This window comes from Anser brachyrhynchus, assembly GCF_964034855.1.
Source record: "Anser brachyrhynchus genome assembly, chromosome: 3".
Taxonomy (NCBI): domain Eukaryota; kingdom Metazoa; phylum Chordata; class Aves; order Anseriformes; family Anatidae; genus Anser; species Anser brachyrhynchus.
The window spans coordinates 114,506,807-114,530,042 of NC_137696.1; the positions used below are offsets into that span (position 1 = coordinate 114,506,807).

At 39.3% G+C, this 23,236-nt stretch overlaps 2 protein-coding genes across 13 annotated transcripts in view; one reads left to right on the forward strand and one right to left on the reverse strand.

Moving 5' to 3' along the window:
- VSNL1 (visinin like 1) overlaps positions 1-13,126 on the forward strand; it is an 88,477-nt gene extending 75,351 nt beyond the window's left edge. For all 8 annotated transcript variants that reach the window (XM_080588205.1, XM_080588211.1, XM_080588208.1 and 5 more), the window contains exons 3-4: positions 11,010-11,225; positions 12,158-13,126. In XM_080588205.1, the coding sequence (XP_080444331.1) occupies positions 11,010-11,225; positions 12,158-12,355 (414 nt within the window). In that variant the 3' untranslated portion in view covers positions 12,356-13,126. The remainder of the gene's footprint in view (positions 1-11,009; positions 11,226-12,157) is intronic.
- Positions 13,127-16,586: 3,460 nt separating this feature from the next.
- Positions 16,587-23,236, reverse strand: part of SMC6 (structural maintenance of chromosomes 6) — a 33,251-nt gene continuing 26,601 nt past the window's right edge. For 2 of the 5 annotated variants that reach the window (XM_080588198.1, XM_080588199.1), the window contains exons 25-28: positions 21,198-21,303; positions 19,860-20,012; positions 18,257-18,354; positions 16,587-17,065 (exon numbers count right to left, since the gene is read on the reverse strand). In XM_080588198.1, coding sequence (XP_080444324.1) covers positions 16,954-17,065; positions 18,257-18,354; positions 19,860-20,012; positions 21,198-21,303 — 469 coding nt within the window. In that variant the 3' untranslated portion in view covers positions 16,587-16,953. The other 3 variants (XR_013949661.1, XM_080588200.1, XM_080588201.1) reach the window with 3 other exon arrangements.

Sequence of the window (23,236 nt, forward strand, 5' to 3'; positions counted from 1 at the left end):
TCCAACACAAATCATTCAACGATTCTGTGATTTCAGGTTTTAGTTGTCTTCCTTGGATTAAAAGGTTTATGGACTGCCCTACTGTCAAAGGTTGGATGAGCTGGAAAAGATACCTGAGTCCACCAGTTCCCAGCTCACTGGAGTGATCTGTACATGTGAGGGAATTGGTAGGTCTCCCCAGAAGCTAAGGCTTTTTGTTGATAACTCCTGAAATGGCAGGTTTTGCACTTAGTATTAAGAAAAGGAATTCTGTAGTTTAGCACTCACTGAGTTCTTGAGGTTCAAATCCTCAGATCTCTGATACTCCCAGCTACAGCCATTTTCCTTCTCTTTCTGCAGTTCCCTTTCTGCAGTACTGAGTTATAACAACTCCATCATGTTTAAGAATTTTAGGAGGGTATGTTACATAAAGTGTATGAGACATTTCAGGCACGAGGATCTTTTCTGTGGTTCCATCTGCATCTGTTCATAAGATGGATATCTCAGACTTTAGTGACTCGTGTTTCAAATCCCTTTTTGGCTGGAAATAGCACTTACCGATGCTTCTATAGCTCTATTCTTCTCGGAAATTTGCACTAAGGGCTTCACAACACAGCAGGCACAGCATTCAAGTTAATACTCTGAACCTTTGGAGCCAAAACTCACTGGGAAATTAAACCCTTTTTTCAGAATTCGAAAGAAGTTGGATGATCTTTAAGGGGAAAAGAAAAATAAAAAAAAGAAAAAAGAAAAAAGAAAAAAAGAAGTGTCCCAGATCAGTGTATTCTCCATCTGGTATGTTCCCAGATTCCTAAAGAGATAACATAGTGTCAAGAAAAAGGATGTAATTAGTCTGGGGCATAGCTACAGCACAGCAGGGTCCTGACATTGTCATAGCCCTGTGCTATCACTGACCTTGGGGTAGTGGAAGACTGTGCCAAACTTAAAATAAATAAAGTGTTCCAGTGCTGTTTTTCAGTTAAGGGAGATCAAAGAGAAATAACATTTAATCAGCCCTGGTCCTCGAGTTATGCATTAGCAATACTAATTGTTTTGACGACAATTCTCTCTGAAGATTTTTTTTTGTTGGCACTGACTAATAACTGATCTGCTAGCATATTGACCTATAGCACTACCACAGCTCAATTAAGTTTCTCATTGTCCAAATCTAATCAGAGAAAAGCTGAGATTGAAAATCAATTCATTTCCTGCTAGTTAATGACTAATTCCCCACAAATGTGAATATAGAGATTAACTTTTCACGTTGAAAGTTTTTTAGAGGAAGACCCTGCCAGATGGGTGTTTCAGAAGAGGAAGTGCTGTCTCTTTTTTCCCATCCATCTTCCTCCAACCCCTTGGCATATGCTGGCTGTAGCTTGTGCTGTTTTACTGTGGGACTCGCTTTGTCATAGGCTTTGGTTTGTGCTTGTTCGCTGGTCTCTTAGCCTGACCTGTATCTCACATAAGTGCAAGGAACCAGTACTGATGATCCAAGGTCTGTGCCTGAATTCTCAAGTATTTCTTTTCTGCATGCTCCAAATGGACATTTCCTCAGTGGCTACAAACATGTTCAAGACAGGGTGACTTAGGCCTCAGTACTAATGTAAGAGTTAGTCACTGTCCCTGGAGGCCTGAGAAAGATACAGACTCTTCTCTGATCCTAACTGAACCTGTATAAGTCTTGAATTTTCCCACTGAATGGGAGAAATTTCATGGCTCTTCCAAATATTTTTTCTTTATGTGAAGAACTGACAGCTACTTATAAGCCTCCAGGTGTGTCTATGCATGCACACATGTTCACAGCATTAAAGCTACTGAGCAAGAGACACAATCAGTAAACATCCATGAGATCTGGCAGCTCTCCCCTGTTCTTGCTGGCTCTATGACTCCCACTGCAGCTGTATCTGAAATAGTCACAATCTTTTGTTGTGTTGATCGCCGCACGCCTCTGAGGTAAGGATGCATCATGAACTTACACGTGGAGAACTGAGACCTGAATCTAAAAAGTCATTTGGATTCTGGTATTTGGTAGTCCTCAAGATTATCCTTCATAGAGGCTCAGCCCTGCAGCTCAGCTACTGATTATTTATTTATTTATTTATGCCTGTCCTAAATCCTTGTCTCAAGTCTTTTTAACATTATTTCATTCTTCTCACATCCTTTGATGAGACACATTTCTCATGTTCCTATATCCTTCCTGCTCTGGAACTGATGTTTTATCCCTGATGCCTTTTTTTTTTTTTTTTAATTGATGCAGAAAATACCTTGCTGGTTTCTGCTTTGCAGCAGTAGCAATGAATTGTGTCAGTGTTGAAAGGCTCAGGTCCATACCTTTCAGCTGAAGCCCAGCTGCATGTGTATCGATCCACTGCAATCCTATGGGGGTAATCTCTGCCCTGATACTCAGCAGAACATAATCAGACTCATATTTTTGGACAACTTGAGAGGAAAACTTGATTATAGGCCTCAGAAGGAATCTGGCTGATAAAACCCATGCGGACCTGTAGTACCAGGTTGTGGTATTACATGCACAGACCTTGTGTTTTCCCATTGTGACAGCCCTGCACCTTTTGTATACATAAAGCACAATAAAAAGAATAGAGCTGAGACAGAAAATGCCTTTCTCCCAGTTACCTCACAGGGATACACATGCGTTTGGTGAGAAGTGTTTGGGTATGTGTACAACAAGCCAGGAGGAGTTAATAACCCTTGAAACACTGAATGGGAGAAGAGGGTAGAAAGAGGAAATCAGGTCATATTATGCTCTCAGTAAAGGCAGCAGCAGGAGGAACACAAACATGAATCTGACTTCTGAAGTGGTGCAGCTACGTTAACACACGAGAAAAATACACCGATGCAGTTGCTTCATTGCCTATTCCATCAACAGAAGCTGCAGTCTTAACATATGGGCAAGGTAAATGTCATCATCTTGCAGTTTCTTGGGTTATATTAGTGTCTGAGAGTAATACATGGAACTTGGATTTCAAAAGGTACAAACTCTGATGCAGTAGCACCATTTTTATCCATTTATTTGCATTTTGGAAGGCAGAGAGAACACAATTCATGAATCATGAACAGAGTTTATTAGAGGGCTATGCTTGCTTCTTCCAGCTTCATCTGCAAAGTAAAAATAGCTAGGAAAAGATAATTGAAATGTTCTCCACAAAACCCTGCTGCTATTCCCCGCAGTTTTCACATGCATCATTAACCCAAAGAGCCCAATCAACCAGCCAATTTTCCCCTGGCTTTACCTGTGATGGAGCAGAGACCTAGGCTCCCCCATGAGATCCACTAGTGCAGCACTTGCTTCAGCTCATGTGGAGTGGCACAGCATTGCTTCTGCCCCACTGAGATCAGTGCTGTAGCTGGGGGTGGTTGTTGAGAGAGCTTTGGGAGCTCTCCTAGGATTTTTCTGCCTAACAGAGTGATGAAGCAAGGTGAGGAGGAACATTGGATAGGGAGAAAGTCAGAAGATGTACCACACATCTGAATGCCATGTCTGGAAGTGTTCCTAGTGTTCCCACGTGTTACAGCATCACATCTCTAGCACAGCATGGAGGCGTCCAATTCCACTGCTTGGAATTTCAATGAAATTGAATCCTAATAGCCTTCACTTGATTTCCAATGTATATGAGCAAAACAGCTCGGCCCATTTAAAGGCATGCGATGCAATGGTGTATGTGTGCCTTTCTGTGCTGATGGCTGCTGCTCTGTGACTGAGAACTGGACAGAAACGTCCACATCTCTGGGATCCAGATCACTTAATGCTGGATCAGATTGTTAATGGAAGCCTGCATAGCTTCCAAAATTACTTCTGCTTTCATGGAGCCAAATTCATGGACGCTTGTTTGCCTGACAAATTTGTGCAGTAAAGTTCTGCCTTGGAAAGCTCTGAGACTCAAATGCTCAGTGGTTATCTACATTCGTCTAAATGCTTTTTCATTTAAATGGCAGTTGGGGATAGTATCCACAGAAGGATTTAGTTGGAATATGGTGTGAGTAACTGCCTCTGGAAACAGGATCTCGAAAGTCTGCTGAAAAGACCTGTGTGAGGAAAACCCTTGGAAATACTAAGGCAAAACATTTGGACACCTTAGAGTGGTGGAAGACCAGGCTATGTATATGGTTGCTCAGCACCCTTCATTGCCTGTGTCCCTTTCTGTGTTTTGCCTTGGATGCCTAAATGCCCTAGGGAGTTTGGACTTAAACACCAACAATTAGTTATGTTTCAGTTCATTAAATATCACTTCTAATTGTAAAATGGTTTGTGTTGGAAGGGACCTTAAAGATCACCCAGTTCCAACCCCCCGCCGTAGGCAGGGACACCTCCCACCAGACCAGGTTGCCCAAGGCCCCATCCAGCCTGGCCTTGAACACCTCCAGGGATGGGGCATCCACAGCTTCTCTGGGCAACCTGTGCCAGTGCCTCACCACCCTCTGTGTGAAGAATTTCCTCCTGACATCTAATCTCAATCTCCCCTCTTTTAGCTTAAAACCATTCCTCCTTGTCCAATCTTTATATGCCCAAGTAAAAAGTTTTTCTCCGTCTTTTTTATAAGTCCCCTTTAAGTACTGAAAGGCCACAATGATCTCCAGGTCTCCCTGGAGCCTTCTGCTCTTCAGGCTGAACATCCTCAGCCTTCATAAGAGAGGTGCTCCAGCCCTCTGATCATCCTTGTGACCCTCCTCTGGACCCGCTCTATCAGCCCCACGTCTTTCTTGTGCTGGGGGCCAGACCTGGACGCAGTGCCCCAAGTGGGGCCTCACAAGGGCAGTGCAGAGGGGGACAATCACCTCCCTCCACCTGCTGGCCACTGCTCTGCTGATGCAGCCCGGGATGCAGTTGGCCTTCTGGGCTGCAAGCCTGCACTGCTGGCTCATGTTGAGCCTTTCAACCTCCAGAACCCCCAAGTCCTTCTCTGCAGGGCTGCTCCCAAAGAGTTCTTCTCCCAGTTTGTACTCCTGTCCAGGATTGCCCTGACCCAGGTGCAGCACCTTGCACTTGGACTTGTTGAACCTCATATGGTTCACATGGGCCCACTTCTCAAGCTTGTCCAGGTCCCTGTGGCTGGCATCCCTTCCTTCTCTTTTATCAACTGCACCACCCAGCTTGGTGTCATCTGCAAACTTGCTGAGGGTGCACTCGATCCCAGTCTGTCGTTGATAAAGATATTAAGCAGCACCAGTCCCAGGACAGACCCCTGAGGGACACCGCTCGTCACCACCCTCCACCTGGACATAGAGCCGTTGACCGCCACTCCGGGTGCGACCTTCAAGCCAACTCCTTATCCATTGAACGGTCCACCCATCAAAACCATGTCTCTCCCATTTGGAGATCAGGATGTCATGTGGGACCGTGTCAAAAGCCTTACAGAAGTCCAAGTAGATGACATTGGTCAGTCCTCCCTTTTCAGCTGATGCAGTCACTCCATCACAGAAGGCCAGCAGATTGGTCAGGCACGATTTGCCCTTGGTGAAGCCATGCTGGCTGTCCCAGATCACCTCCTTGTCCTTCATGTGCCTTGACATTGCCCTCAGGAGGACCTGTTCCATGATCTTTCCAGGCACGGAGTCTTTCCAGGCTCACTGGTCTGTAGTTCCTCGGGTCCTCCTTTCTACCCTCTTTCAAAATGGGAGTCATGAAAAAAAGGGGAGTAAAAAATGGATTAAAAAATGGGAGTAACGAATAGTAACATAGGAAAACCTTTGACAGAACTAGAAGTAAAGAAATGGTTTCAAATTTAGCATTAACATTCATAGGCACAGTTCAAACCCCACTGAAGTAATTAGATTATTTGCATTGGCCCATACTGCTCTAGTGTCAGGCCCACACAGTATTTAGCATCATAACATTTAAGAGGCAGATGAGCTTAAAAGAGAATTGTGAAAATTACCTAAGATAAAGTAGAGTTTAAAATATGTTTACTGGGGGAAATGCTAGAATCCAAATCTTCTTTCTCCTAAAGGAATTCCTCAACAGCTGATTTGATAAAAAAAGGTTTGTCTCTTTCTGATTCCTCTAATATTAGTTTGGGCAAGCTGTTCCCAGTTTGGCAACTCATAGTCCCCTGATCCCCAGTGAGCTATATCTGGCACTTTCACCTGAGCTCCAGTTCAGTTTGTCTCAGGCAAGGAAGGAAGCATATGTGGGGTTTCCACATCCAGGCCGAGACCTTTCAGTAGGGGAAGGATGTTGCATCATCCCACTGCTGGGATTTTGGAAAGCCTGGTATGTAGGCAAGCACTGAAAACACTGCTCAGCCAAAAATATATGGAAGATAGCTAGGAAAAGGCCTAGTCTGAGGATTACAAGAAGCCTCCCCATTTAGGACTGTGAAAACTTCTCAATTAAAAATAATTTAAGCTCAGTGATCCTTCTGCTCCCCTTACATCCAATCAAGGGAGAAGTTTCTTTGATGACTTCAGGCACCTCTTCAGAGGAGCCACTCTCCATTAACCCAAGAGTGATGCATGACACATCCCCAGCCGATGCTGTAGCTCTCACACCTGCAGATGTGGGCTCACAAGCAAGGTCCTGCTTGGCCTTGCCCCGTCCTGCTGCTCCCCTCCCTCCTGGTCCATGCCACCCGTACAGGGATGCTGTTCGCCAGCACTCTCCACTACAGCATGGGCATGGTTGCAGCTCCCAACCTTTCACGTTCATTTCACTGTCATTGCTCTGGAGAATGAGACTTAACACGAATAATGGTGGCACATTGTGCCTTACCTACCCTTATTTTGTGCATCCTCAGGAACTCTTTGCAACATGGGTTTTATCTATTTTAAAGATGTATCAGTCCTGACCTGCCCTTGAGCTCTGTTCCCAGGGTAGTCAAATCTCATCCAGAAGGACAAAAGTACTGGGTCATACAGGCTATAAAAGGGCATGTTCTGCCTTCTGCTGTGTCCTTTTGTGCTGTTCTGCTTATGCCCCTGTTACATTAGGTTTCAGTTTTGTACAAAAAGATGCTGGCAGCCCTGCACTTCACCCCGGTGCCAGAGCAGGCACGACTTTCCCAAAGGGTCCCAGCCATCTCAGCCTGTAAATTTTCTCCTGTTCTCATGCCTTAACACATGAAGTGTAATAGTACAGTAGGTTATATTATATTACTTTTTTTTTTTTTTTCTGAAGGACAGAGTTAAAAAGGAACCTGTCTTCTTATCTCACCAGCTCTTGTGTTTGTATGTCAGATTTCTGGCAGGAACCCAGAGCTTTGTCCTCCTGAAAAGCTACTGTGCAGCATCCCACATTATTACAGACATCCCCCTCACTGACCAAAATACTGCCACAGCTTTAGCTCATGATGAAAATATCCATCGTGCTCATGCACTGTGGTTTCAAACAGATTTAATGCTGTGGCTCTGCAGAGTGGGAAATGTATCTGATCCAGCTTAAAATGATAACACTGACATACATGGCTGGGGAGAAGACCTCGTCTCTGAAATTGGTCCCTCTACAGAAAATATTGTGGGTAACAGCTGTTACAACTGTTAGGAAAATACACTTCAAAGGGCTTCTTTCTTCTGAGGATCTGTAAGATGGGACTTGACCAGCAGCAATCGGTGTCTGAGTTCAAATTTAAGAAGATGGCTACAAAACCCATCAGTCTGAGCTTCCAAAAGAAGCCAAACTTTCCAATTTTCAAAGTGCTCATTTTCTCTCTCAAAGGTGAACCGTGTGGCTAGAAAACTGATTAAAGGGATGAAAGAAAACCTAACAGAGTAGATAAATAGGATCTACAGCTACTTCCTAAAATGTATTTGTAGCAGGAATTGTCTAAGGCTTTTCCTGTGGGAGCCAGCTGCACCACCTGCCAGTTGCAATCCCTTGCAGTAGTCTTTTACTGACCCTTGGAGGTTTAAGACTTGCTGGGTGGCAAGATTGCATTTACCCTCCTCTCAGCTGGTCCCAGCTCTGTCACCTTCAAGACATTTTTCTTCTCCTCCAAAATTTAGTGGTAAAATAAGAGGGACTTGTATTTTTCTCTTCCTTTTTCCTCTCCTAATTAGTAGCTGTCTGTAGAGAACAGTTTCTTCACACACCAGCTTGTTGAGCTAACCGGTCTGGGAAAAAGCACAGGCCAGGAAAGAGATGGGACTAGACAAGCAGAAATAAAGAAATGACCAATGTTTGGTCACCCATAGAACTGAGTGCTGTAAAAAACCCAGGCAGGTAGAGCTGGCCTTGATTTTTGGATGTAAAGGGTAAAGCAGGATACCTGACTGGTGTGTAAAGTGAGAGTGCACTTTTCAGTAGTACCGCTGCAGCAGAAGCGAACTGCTGCCTTTAACGTGTAAATTCATCGCCTGGGCAGGGTTTCCCGAGGAGGCTGAGGATCCTACGGACCTGCCCGGCTGCTGTAGGCCCCTGAGAATCCCGGTTGTGTTTCTGTGCTTGTTTTTGAAGCGTTCAATGAGCCTATGCCAGAGTGCCATATGAGGCGAACTAAACCACCCTCATATTCCTTCCTGCCAGAACTGGTGTTTGTCTTCCAGTGAGCCTTGTCTCCCATTTCCACTTGGCTAAGACTAACATAGTTAACAGCCTGTTTTTAATGGGGAAAAAAAAAAAAAAAAAAAAGACCTTTACACCTTGCTAAGGCTTCGCTGTATCTTAATGGATAAATAATATTTTGCCGGAGCTGGCTTCTTTTGCTCTGCAATTGTTTCAGTTTTCTTTTACTTCATTTCTTATTAATGAATCATTTCAGAATGGGCCAATGGACAATGGAAGTCTTCAAGCAGGTTTCTAAACAAGTTTTGACATTGTTTTTGAGTTGTTCTGGGCTAAAAATAATACAAACCAGCAGGTACAGACTGGAGAAGAGTGTCCTCAGTCCCTAAAGGACCTTTTACTGCATTTGCTCCCCAGAGGGAACCAAACAGAGAAAATAAAAAAGGCTTCAAATCCAATCGTTCCCCTTGCTAAGCTGTAAATGCCACCACCTTTCTCAGCTCAGAAGAGAAAAATTGTTGTCCTGTTTGCGTGAGAAAACTGGGAGGACGCTTTTCTCCCTGTTACGTGAGGTCAGTGTTGTAAGACAAGAGAGAGGCACAGCTTGCTTATGCTCATCTAATGAGGGACTGAATTATGTGTTCACGTTTCTCCATGAATAATTTAGAAATGGTCTTCGGCATCTCCAGCCACTGACCCCTGCTAATCCCCCACTTCATCTTGGGGCTCTCGGGTATTTCTGAGTGGCTGCCACCTCTTAGCCATTTTCATAGGTGACCTTCTTCACTGAAATTCAGTTCTTTAGTTCTTCCAGTATACTTCAGCTATGGGAGAAGGAGCCAAGAGCCAGCGGCCGGATGCTGACCCATACAGATTCAAATGAGAAAACAGGAGCTCTAACAGCAATGTTAACCTGAACAAAATACCTCTGGAAAAGGGGTTCGGCATGTCCCCCTCTCTCTGTGCCTCCAGCCTATGCTCCTGAAAAGACATGTGGGAAGTGAGATGAGCATATTTGACACCACTTCTGGGATAATACAAAATCCTTCATTCCTGTAGGGTAATTCACAACAGGGCAATATTCTGAATGGATGGATGTGGACAGAATTTAGCCCTGCAATATCTTTTGAGAGCAAGAAGCAATGTTTGCAATGATTGTAATGCCACTGAGCCAGAGAAGAGATCACATTGTAATCATACCTGTACAGCACTGCAAAGGTTATCCAGAATTGTGTCTGAAAAGTTAATATCAGAGAAAATAAGTCTGGAGGTAACTTTCAGGTTACGACCCCTTGGGCACTGTGCTGGGAATACAGAAACAAGCATTATTTGCATCCAGTCCCTTCGCTGCAATTATTTAAACTCCCTTTCTTACAAGATATATTTTCTTGAGACTGGGCCACAGAAAGAAACAGAAACTACTGCTTCAAATATCTTAAATCATATTTTTTTCAGAGGAAAAATATCAGCCAAAAACCTACATCTGATGGTCATTTGAAATACTTTGCCAAGTGACTGTCAGTGTTCACTGATAGTGGATGTTAAGCATGAACAGCATTGCCCTGTATTGCTTAACTGAATCTCAGTTTTCATCATATGCATTTGTATTGTGTTGTTGGCAAAAGAGAACATATGTTCCTGATTTTTCAAGCTATATGTGGATTTTTTAAATAAATAAATTTTTGTAACAACAAGCCCACACATCTACTTGCTTGCAACAATCCAAGGGTTGGTTACTGATAAGCAGAAAAAATACTGTTAAAATTCACCTTGGTTGCTGTATTTCATAGTCTGACAATAAAGGCAAAAAATAATAACAATTGTAAATGTAAATGCTCCGCAGAATTAGCAGCAGGCATACAATCTGAAATAGTTTAAAATGCGGTGTAGATCAGACAAGAATGAATGCCAGCCTGGCTCTGCCACTCAAAGCGCCGTCTGTCTCCCTAGCACTGCACTACCCCAAGGTGTGTTTTCAGCACTGTTCACAGCATTAAATAGGATTCAGTCATCCCAACTCGTTACTGCTCAGGAACTGCTTCCTCCGAATAACATGGGCCATGAGATGAACTGCAAAATGCCACAGGTGCAGCTTGAGCCTGAGACAGCTCTGCTCATCTCTCTGATGGGGTTGAATTTAAATCACTGGGTTGAACTTCCAAAGCTGAAAGATGGCAATCTGCATCAACTAAACATGTTTCCTCAGAAAATTGCTAAAAAAACATGGAATGTATGGAATGTAACTGCTGCTTTACTTGTTAGGTGCAATCTCTAATTTGTACCCGATTGCATTTTAAGGGTCATCTAGTTAAACTAGCCTTTTTTTTCCCTTACAATATCTCTTCAGCATTAAATCTATCTGTAATACATTTTGCAGTAAACAAACAGATTTTCGTAGGAATATTTTTTTTAATAATTATTACACTTTAACTATTGCAGAAGTTTACGTGTTTTCAGTTTTACACAAAGCCCACCAGCAAATCTTCATAAATGTCTTACTTCAGTATTTTGCAGGCAGGTGCGCAGTGAGCTCCCTTGCATTACCCACAGTTCAAGTTATCATTTTATTTTGCAGTTCTTTCCGTATGGAGATGCTTCTAAGTTTGCCCAGCATGCCTTCCGAACCTTTGATAAAAATGGAGATGGGACCATCGACTTCAGAGAGTTCATTTGTGCACTGTCCATCACCTCAAGAGGCAGCTTTGAGCAAAAGCTAAACTGGGCCTTCAACATGTACGACCTGGATGGTGATGGTAAAATTACAAGAGTGGAAATGCTGGAAATTATAGAGGTGAGACCAATATGGCACTCAAAAAGAACATGTCTGAACATTAGTAAAGTTTAATTACTTTTTCACATACCTTTTAGACTTTAAGCACATGAGACTTTGCACTCTATCATTAAAAAAGTGCATTCGATATATATATATATCCTATACTGACTCATGCATATGTGGTACAAACACACTAACATTTTAATAGATGTGTAATCTTTGAAAATTGCTGCAAGTACATATGTGCATATAAGCTCTTAAATATCAAGAGGTAAATTTGTTTTCTGATGAAAGGATTAAGCATAAAAACAGCAGAGCAAAGGATTTACAAAGCCCATCTCAAAACCACTTGACACCCATGAAATTACTGTTTTGTAGCTTGAGTGGCTGAAAGCTTAATGGAGATTAAACGATTGCAGAAATTTACAGGGATAACAACGCAGTATTTTAACTGAGCTTTCACAGCTTTAAGACGACCGTCATATATAAGGGGAAGCGTAGTTTACCTCCCTAGTCATCTGCCAGCTACTAGCCACCATGGTTACTGCCTGACTTTGCTCACATGTATGCATGGAAAACTTTTGAAAGAAGATGACTTCTAAAACTGTTTATTCACAGCTTATAGGGGATATCTCAAGGGAGTGACTAAAATGAAACAAATAGTTCATCCAGGGAATAGGTTACAACAGCTTTGCACTGTAAAACAGAAAACAAAAGAAATTTACTCTAATATACAAAATGCAACCATTTAAAGAAATATTTAAAGAAGAAAGTAAAATCCATTCTTCCTTGTTTTAAGTGAAAGGACATCAGATTCTTAGAAAAAGAAAAATCCTCAGGGAAACTGGCAATCAGGTTATTGTTAGAATATCATTCCAGAATTTGAACGTATCAGGAAAAAAAATCCAGTTAATCACATGTTGAATTTTCTATGTGGTTTCTTCCCAAAGGCCATCTACAAAATGGTGGGCACTGTGATAATGATGAAAATGAATGAGGATGGTCTGACGCCTGAGCAGCGGGTAGACAAGATCTTCAGTAAGATGGATAAGAACAAAGACGACCAAATCACACTGGATGAATTCAAAGAAGCTGCAAAGAGTGATCCTTCCATTGTATTACTCCTGCAGTGTGACATTCAAAAATGAGCTTGTGTACAATGCATCATAGACTGCACAGAAGTTTAATGTTCCATTCAGTTTGCAGCTATTTCCACACACACAAAAATTTGCTTGGACTACCTATAAATGGACTTGCTTCTTGTGTTTGAAACACTTGTGTGCATGAGAATGTCATTTGCTAAAGAATTTTAAAAGTATATATTATAAAAATAAACTGCCACAACGTGATGTGTGCACTGTCATTTCATAACAGCCCTATTCCTCTGAAGCCTGTGCAGCAGTCCTGTGCTGCAGTGAATTATATTATTTATTGTTCATGTTTTACTGATGCTAGCTCTGTGTCTCCTAGACTGAGTAATGTTAGTGACACTGAATTCCCACGGTAATGTTAACTGTTTATTATAAACCATGTCACCATTCTGCTGTAAAGTAGTATTGGACAGACAGAGGGAAGACTTCCTCAGTTCTTGAGTCTGATCCACACGTGCTTGTATTGTCAGTGGCTATAAATGTACTTCATTTGCATGCCTTTTAGGTTTGCCTTAATTCTTACCTCATTTGCATCCCTTCAATCTGGAAAGAGCTATGTCAGAGGAATGCAGTATAAAAAAGCAAATCCTGCTAAAATGATCCCTTTAAAAGTATATATAAATATATATATATAATGTTTAAAATATTGTTTTATTGGAAGTTTAAAGGTTTTATTGGAAGTGTATTGATCTTTGCCTGAATTTTCAAAAGCTTCCACAGAGGTTGCAATATATATGTCCCAAAATAAATTTATAACATTTGACCTTTTCCCCTAATTCTTATTTCACGTCTTCAGCATGGTAACAGAAAAAAAAAAAAAAAAAGTTCTATAATTATCTGTCACTGTACTACTGGGAAATGTATATATTTCATTATGAAAGCATGAAGAAAACTTCTTTGGACTCACTCGGTACAAGAGTCATATTATACAAAACCAACAGTTGTAGTGCTTGTGTTACCAACAGAGCAGCTGTTTATCCTCTAAGATGTTAATGCTAAGATTTAACAGTATACCTACGAGACCTGTGCTTACATAACTTTTTCAGCCAGCTGGAAGTCGAATATAGTTTATTTGCTTGGCCTAAACCTGGTCTTTTCATGGTTTCCCCAGCAAGTAAGAATCTTTCCTCTTACGATATGAAACTAATACAGGCATAAAATAAAGAGATATTCTCAAAAAATTGTTATTGATAAATTAACCTTACAGCATGATTATTGAGAAGAGGTAGTCGAAAAAAACCCCTTTTGTCCTCAATTCTACATGCAATCAAGTTTATGTCTATACCGTGACAAGTATGAGTTCTACACAGCCATGGGAAAGCATGGAGAACTAGCAGACTGCAGATAATATTTCCTATATACTAGGTTTCCCAGTTGCTTTAAATAAAGGCCGTTGCTCGTAGGTTTTTAAAAAAAAAAAAAAAAAAAGTTGTCTGAGAAGCTCACTACTGCATGTTTGATATTTCTTCTTTGCCTTATGAAATGAGACAGTACTCCCAATAGCTAAAAATCAGACAATAAAACATGACAAAACAAATCATACTCTCCACTTTCAAATGTTAAAAGTGAAGCTCACCTTAAAATAGAGGGAAAACCACCACACTGCTTAACAGACTTTGCTAACAAACATATTTTGGGGGGGAGGGAGGGGAATCAGTCATGACCACAATAACGACCACAACCACAGCCATCCTCTCCTGTTTAATTTTCCTCATATTCCAAACAACAAAATGCAGAAGTTTCAATTACATTATTTTTTTAAAAAAAAAACAGAATTTTACTTCGACTACACAGGTAGTATCCTTGGCAAATTAAATAACAGTATACTTTGTATGTTTGGCTGTAACTTAAAAATAAAAATTCTGAAAAAATCTAACATACCTCTGAGTATGACATGCCCATTGTTTCCACCTAGGCTTAAATTACTAATGGTAGAGAGGATGTGAATAATCCTGGGATTTTATGCATCTTTTGCTTCCACATACTTATTAGGGCATCAGTACATCATTCCGCATTTCCCTGCATCTCAAATGTATGTAGTTTGACAGGCTCCATTTACTTTAATGCGTCCTTTAAGGACTGCATTGCCATCCAAAATGGTCAACAGCTCAAACATAGTCTCAAATGTAACATCACCATCTCTAGGTAGTTGGTATAGTAAACTCAAAGAACCAAGAAGAAGATAGCTTTGAGACCTTAGTAGGATCGCTGCAAAAATAAGTGTATCCAAGCAACTGCTTCAGTAATTGTTTATTTAGAGCTAATCCTCTATCATGAAACCAGTTACTTATAATTATTATACAGCCAAGCACACATTTTCTTCAAGTACAATGATAGATTAGAATAAATACAGGATATGATTTGAATCAAAGACCAGAGTCATTGCCAGTTCCTCCAATATTTCAAGTAAGTCTGTAGAAAACTTGAGAGAAATCTCAAGTGTTAGCTCAGTAGGAACGTGGTAATTTTCCTTAACCTCTTTTCTCCCTGCAAACCATTATAAAATAATAATGAAGATAAACATTTTTCTCCTGCCTGCCTCTGCACTCTTGCTTTGTTTTTTCGTGGCTGAAAAAAAATCAGGAAGAAATAAAACTTTACCATTCTATCAGTTCTCATGGTAAAAGGGTCTGAAATATATTCCGGTTCCAGCATAAAGTCAAGTCAAACTGAACAGGTGGTTCAAGACCATTTAAGAGTATTGTGGACTCACCCCAAAAAACAAGCTGGGTTCACATTCCAGAAAAGCTTTGCCAAGTATGCAATCTGCTTGTGTCCTCCCACGCTGTTTTCACATGATTCTAAACAAGTTGTAAGTATCTTCCATTTCATTCTATCACAGGATTGCGGGATCCTTGAGTAGGAACCTCTGGGGAACTCTAGTGCAATCCCTTGCTTGAAGGAGGTGCAGCAGTATTCAGAAACTGAAAGCCTCCAAGGATAGAGGTTCTACAGCCCGTCAAGACAATATGTTTAAATGCCTCATATCCTTATCATGAACAACCCGTCCCGTGTTTATCTAGTCAGAATGTCCACATTTCAATGTAGGGCCACTGTCTCTTGTTCCCCTGCCATACGCTTCAATGAAAAGCCTGGCTTTGTTTTGTCAGCAACCTCTTCTTAGACACGGCAAGCGTGCTGCAAGTCTGGTGTTGGCCCATTACCCTAGGCTTTCAGAAATAAACATTCAAAGTCTTTAAAAAAAAAAAATCACTAGATTTAATTTCTAAAGTAAGAATGCACCAAGAAAACCAACTGCAGTTCTAGCCTATTTCCTTCAATTCTCAGCTAGTTTTCGTATTTTAGAGACACCCACAAATTTAATAAATACTTGTGTAAAAACTAAACAGATTTAATAAACACAAAATACCAGCCAATGACTAAAACTAAATTCGGCTACAAATTCAATTTTAAACTTAAACTGTAAAGATATTTTACTGAGGAGTTGCTATTCAGTAAATAATTCTGGAAACTGTAGAGCTGTTCTTTCAATAATCTTAATGGCTCCTGTATCATCCAAAAACAAACAAACAAAAGAATTATGCCTAGTGGCAGAACTCTAAATTGGTTGTTTCTGAACAGCTCCCATTAATTGCAAATTCATGGAGAGAGGAGAACAGGAGAGAAGGAAAGTTAATTTGTGGCAGTCTGAAAAATCTCCCTCTACTCCCCCCCAATAAATATATATTTTTTAAAACTAAGACTCAATCTTATTTTAACTACTGAAGCATAGTCGGGGGGTGGGGGAGTGGGGTGGGTTGGGAAGCTCACAACCTAGAAAAGTTACTATAAGTTACTATATTATTTCTTAAAACTATGCCACATTGCTCCTCCATATTGAAGGACATTTTGTTAATATAATGAATACCTGCAAACTTAGTCTGTGCAAGAATTGGAATTAAGAATATAAAATTATGAAGACATAATTTGCTAGTTTTTATAAGCACATGTCCTAACACACACACGCTAGTCCCTATAAAATTTAGGAATCAATACCTTTTCCTGCTCAGAAATTAAACTGAAAAAAGTTCTTCATTTTCAAAATTATGAAAATTCATAATTATGAAAGAAGTAATAGTTTTACACGTTCAGCTGCTGTGGTTCCACTGTAAATAAACAAACAATGTTTTACTGCATGTATTAGCACACGTTCAAGAAATAAAGCAGAGCTAAGTAGAAACTCAAATTTTAAACTCAAGGCCAGTTTGAAGACTGCAGAGACACTAAATCATTGTCACAAGTATTAGTTCCCATAGTTTATTAAAATAGTACTCCACAGTTATACAAAATACATGTCATATCCCCCTTTCTCCCACCTTCTCTCCTTCCCCCAAGAAAAGAAAAACTAATAGTTGTTCGTTAAAATAAAATCCTGAATGCTCAGTTGATATCATGAAAATTGTTCTTATCTTTGGGCTATATGATCACATACAAGTAGTTCTGAGATTAAAAAAATAAAAAACAGGAACTACTTATTTTCCTGAGCGTATTTAACAAGAGAGCCTCTTATCCAGCAACAGGCAGTAGCAGCTGGAATTTACAAGCATCAGTGTACATTTACCCTCGATATTGTGCCATATTCATACACTTTATACTCAGTGATCCTCCTCTTCTTCTTCATTCCTAGTATGGAAATTCAACTGTGTTTGGCCTCTTTCAGGGTCTTGCATTCGGAGGATTCGAATACGAGAACTTGTAGGCAGAGAACTAAAAATAAAGTATGCATCATTTAAATAGTGCATCTTCTCCACAAATTTTATTATTTCCGTTTGATTCTTTCCATTACATATTGACCTTAAAATTACTGCATCTATTTTCTTGGACCCTTTTAAAACAGTAGCATGGGGTGAAGATCTGACTTCACTGAACCGATACTGGAGCAAGACTTGAATAAAAGCTTCAGGTGACAGATCTTCAATGACAGATCTCAATACTTCAATTTCTAACAATTAGACTACCTTAGTTACAGAAAAGGTACTTTTTAAGAAAAACTCCAACTTAAGTAACAATTAAATATGGTTCTTATTTGTCTTACAGATCCTGAAGTGGCACACACTTTACACATGTATAATTACTCTCATCATACTAAGAATGAAGTTACTAAACATACATACTGGCTTCTCCAGTGATAGCTCCTACTACTTTATTGAATAGTTTGAGAAATTCCCTCAAAGCATTTCCATTCAGTAACAGAACACCCCCCCCCCCACACTCCACCCCCCCCCCCCAGGAATTAGGAAGGCAAGATAATTACAGTAAATTAACCTCATTTTGAAGATTGCTTAAGATCTTTGTATATTTAGCAGGAAAAAAAATGTGATAAGAATTATCCTCTGCAGGCTTCACTGATTACTTCTGGCTAGCAGAGAAGAATTGTATGCATAAGGTTAGACAGTGACTGTCCTTTTAACTGGGCATAGCTTTACCACAGAATTATATGGAGGACTGTTGTTTGTTTGTTTGTTTTAAAAAGATCTGGGTGCTACAAAAAAAAAAGCAAGCTATCAGCTTCTAGATTTAAAAAAGTCAACTCAAATAATATAAGCCTATTAAAAGTACAGTAATATTAATAGGAAAATTAGAAAAACACAAAATGTTCTATCAGTTTTCTGAGGGGAGACCAGGAGCCCACCTGGCTCTATACAAGGAAACATTTCAAAAAGCTCCTCTACTTTACATAGTTCAAGTTTCACTGAACTACCGTATTACATATGGAAAAGTGAAAAATATTCTCCTAAATTCCTAAAAACATCAGCGATGAACTGCTTAATTGTTAATGTTCTACCACTGAAAATCACAAAAACTCATCTCCTCAGATTTCCTTCTTTCAAGTGATACTCCTTGCAATACAACTTCCATGTCCTACTTCTACTAGGAAATACAACACAACATTATTACCTCATGCTTTGTGGGGTGAGCAAAATGAACTGCCGATGATGCTGAGAGTCAGCCACCTTCAGAATCATATCCATTGCAATTCTTCTGTTAACCATGTCCTAAAGACAAAATATTTATCAGGTAGTGATACTGGCTGTATACTTCACTGACTTCTTATTGCACAGATTAAGACAACTACCTAGTAATAAATAAGTTAGAAGGTATCTTAATAGTAAGACCTACCTGAATTAATACATATACAGTAAAGCTTAGCTAAACAAAAATGACACCGGAGAAATACTAGGGTTAAATTCTAAAAGCTATGAACTGAAGTTTGGGAAATCTTTAAACTTTATTTTTTAATATACACGCAAAATAGAAGGCTTCTATCAGAACAATCACACTCCAACTCACATTATTTTTCTACCAGCTTTTATATACACGTGTAGTACTTCTTTACTGGTATGCTAAGATGAACTTTATTTTAGTTGAATAACATTTCTTATAAATTCCTACCTCAAAATTATCTGAAAGGATTTAAGGGCTGCATGGAACCTAAGTTACTATGTAGCCTGATTTTTTATTTATTTATTATTTCTAAAAACTCCCTTGTGTAGCCTTATTGAAAAAGACGTATAATGTGAGGATATGATGAGCAGGGGTTAAACAATGCTCTGCTTCCACACTGTGTCACACATGAATTTAGCTATCTCCCTTACAAAAAGGCTGATGGGGTCCTCTTGTGGTGGGTCTCCAGGATTACAGCAACAGTGACTACAGATGTAATACAGAAACACATTAAGGTGTGCTTACTGGCGCAGCAGTAGAAAGACAGGTGTTGAGGAATTACTTACAGAATAACAGACATTAAAGTTCTCTGCAGGGCTACAGTTCTGACTACCCATCTGTTTTCTGGACAGATGAGTAAACTTCAGTACAACTAATTCATAAGATAAGACCTAAGCTTTTCAAGTTTCCTTGTGGAATCAATGATTATGTCGTTGGTTCTACAACAGGGAAACTTCAGTCATTTAACACACACACAGACACACACACTGAAATATGTCTGCTTGACCACCTTAAGCGCATATGCTCCTTCCTGATATTCTTTATGTATAAAGTACACCACCTTTTTTCCCTTCTAGGTCTGAAAAAGATGTATACATACATATTTATATTTTTATGATATATATATATAAATATATATATATATATAAGTATATATATATATATATATATATATAAATATCTTTATATCAGTCTCAAAACTGGTAGAAGCCAAGGCATGTTGATAAGCCAAGGACGGTCACAGCAACATACAGAGGCAATCTGTGACAAAAACAGTAACTGCCTGGGGAAGTAAAAAGCTTTATTTTATGATTTTTCTGCTGAACTGAGATTTAAGCCTGCAGAGTAACATGATAGTTCTCAGAGCCAATTTTAAAACATTAAGCTTCAAAAAAAACTCATTAAGCTTAGTAAACAAGACCCCTAACGAGCACTTCTGTTTAATATCATTTACTGTTACCTATAGTATTTTAAAGTTCTAACCAACCACAGGTCACAACTCAACTATTTTGCTAATTTATACAAATCAGAACAGCAAAGGTAGTTTAAACTATACCATGTAGACATCAAATTCATCCAAGCATCTGAAAGGAGATTCAGTAATGGACCACAGAGAAAGAATGAAACAAACTGTTGAGAAGGAACGTTCACCTCCTGATAAAGATCTCACATCGTTAAGGGCAGCTTTGTCTTCCTCTCCAGGCTGAACCTTGAAATAAAAATATTACAACACTTTTTAAACTTGGAGACTTCCTAAAAGAAAAGTTATTTTAACTGCAAACATGTTACATATGAGCAGAGAGAGATCACTTGAGGAGCAGCTTATGTACTTCACTGCCACTCTAGAAAGAATCCAGAACAAAATGGCTCCTAGCCATTTTAAAACACATTTCTGGGATCACTGCAACTTTCTCCACCATAGTAAGATACACTGAACAGATTAAATAGATGACTCTGCCAATGTTTCCTTATTCAATTCTCTATTTTAATACCTATTAAACAGATTAAATAACTGTCAACAAATGTAATTATATCACAGTAAAATCCATTGGCTACCAGCTCTAATAGAAAAGCAGGTAATTGATTCACAACAGTAGCTTAAAGGAGGAAGTTTCTTTACCAGAACAAGTGAATCGTAAACAGTCATTCCCTTTCCGCTAATTATGATGACACCTTGTGGCACTCTCCATTCAGGATTAAACTTAAGTATTTTCTTGTCTTGCTAATTATGTTACTTTTTATGAACTAAGCAGGAAAATAAAGATTTTTTTTTCATTTTTTTTAAATCTTCCTTGACTATATTTAGATCTCATGCATGATAAACATGAAATATGAGTCACAAAAACATAAAAAGATAAAGACAGGCAATAAACTGAATCCATAAAATATGAAGTTGAATTTTTTGGGTATCTATCCTTCACCTGTTTAATGAAGAGAGTGTCAACAAGTATTTGTGTCATCACTACAGATTTTCCTCCTCAAATCCTAAAAGCGAAGTCTCCCACAGAAAAAATAAATAAATACTCTCTGACTAAGACTTTCTGGGAGGCATGTTAAAAGATACAAACTTACAGAATACAAAGAGAAAACATAACATTGAAGCCATCAACCATTTAAAGGCAATAAGACATTACACAATCATAAAAAGTAAATCTTCCTTTTATTCCACGGTATCTAGCAACATCCCCATTTAAGACAATGATACAGTTTGGCTTTATTCTTGCTTGTTTTCAACAGTGTGCTACAATTTGGCATATCACTTTTTGGAGAGGGGAGAACAATTTATTCTATTCTTTGCAATACATGCTCTAGCAGCTGACATTAAAAGCAAACAAAAAAACCCACACTATTTTAACACACATTATCATGCTTCAAATAATATCAAATAACTTACTGTTATTGAAAGTGTCTCATTCTTGTGGTCGAAAAGTATTTTTCCACAGCAAGCTCGAATGCGTAATAAGTAGTCGAAGTACAGTTTGCATCGTAAAGAAAGGAGCCTTAAATCAGTTAAACCATGCAAACAAACATTAGCTCACCAAGTTTTAAGACATTTGAAAAAGTGACAGCAAATTTTTTAATCAACGGTTTCACATCATCATCTCAAATACTAAACCCTACTCCATTAATAGCATTTTCCCCAAATCCATTATACTCTCAAGCAGCTAACATTGGAGAGAAATTACAGACACTACGTAACAAGTGTAGAAATCCAGAAGTACAGAGTTTATATTTTCTGTAAATTTAATCCCTGCTTCAATCGACCAGAAGCTTTTGACATGCTTCTTTCACAACTTCACCACGAAATAACCAGACTTCACTACTATTTCCCTATCCAGTGTTAGTACTGCATAGTTAGCATAGTGAAGAATTTACAAGGACTCTGCTAGACTCCAAGAATTAAACATTGCTGATTCCCTCTGCACTCTCTTCCTTCCTCAATTCTAGTACATAGTTCTCCAGCAGACAATACAACACTGTTCCTCCAAGAATTTAGTATGGTTCTTTAGTACACATTAGAGTGGGACCATTCTATGATTCCATGATTCATATTCAAATTCAAGCTCTAGGAACAAGATTCAGTTTGACACTTATAGGCCCCCAAAAGGCAAGTATCAGATTCTGGGGGTACAAACTTATCAACTGGCATTTCTATACTTCCAATGCAAAAGATAGGATTCTTTTGATCATTACTATCTCTCACGATTGTACTGGCAATCCCAACCAAATCCCAGACTGAAAAGTACAAAAAGCAGAACCAAAGATATCCCTCAATTTCTACTGAAAAAAAAATAAAAATAAACAAGAAAGGATTGCATTGCATTTTTGGAAAAGACAAAAAATCAGTCCTTTTGAACAGAGGCCACCAAGAAGTCATCATGGTACAGGATAGTAAGGGACTGCAGCAAGAAAGAAGTGGTGCATTCCCAGTACAGACACTTTGTCAGAGAGAAAGCTGTCAAATCACAGGACCTGAATAAAAGTCTTGAAAGATTTTTCAGCTTAGGACAGAGAAAGAGTGGCTGGCCCGCAATGAAGTTATGGGAGCATACCACTGATAACTAGACTTAATGAAAATGAATGATAGGCTGGATTATTTCAATGTTAGCATATTGCTGATATTTTACTGTCCAGAACCAGTACTGAAAGAGAACTGTCTTGGATTGACTAAGCATAGCTGAGGCCTTTGGTGTGAAGAAAAATATTTGCAGCCTCAACTGATTATGTTGTTTTTCCAGCTGTCAGTCCAGGCAGACTCTAAATTGTCAGACAATCATATTGGTACTAGGAGCAAGATGAGGTTAAAAAACTATGCAAGGCAAAAGTAAGGCAAAGGACTAGTAGCTGTGCTGACACAATCACTAGAACTTGGTGGAGATTCATCAGCTGTGCACTGCCTCACCTCAGAAGTATTATGGGACCTGAAATAAAAAAAAGTATCATTTTTGTCCCTGTTCTGTCCAATATCAGGTAATCTGTATGATCTGTCAAACGTGTCAGAGCACTCACAGCTTCCTCAAACTGTCTAATACCTGCTGGCTTATTTAAAGCAAATATCCCTACTTTCAAGAATGTAGAAGAAAAATCGAAAAAAGTACTGTCAAAATGAATCTCACGTATACTTAACCATGTGTGACAAATATCAGTCAGCCTCATACTTGAAAATTTCCAGTGATAAGGATCTATAACTTTAGCATTAACATTTAGGCTCTGAAACAGGTTTAACTCTAAGACCATCATGAATACCATCTTTAAAATACCTAATTCTCATGGGTTTGCTCTGTAAATTACTCTCTGGAGTACAGGCAAAATTTACGTATTACCAGTTTATTTTGTTGGCCACAGAATACAATCTCAGACACCACTGAACCACACACCTCTGCCAGCAAGTCAAAAGAAAACATTTTTGCAGCTCTTCAGCTCCTCATTCAA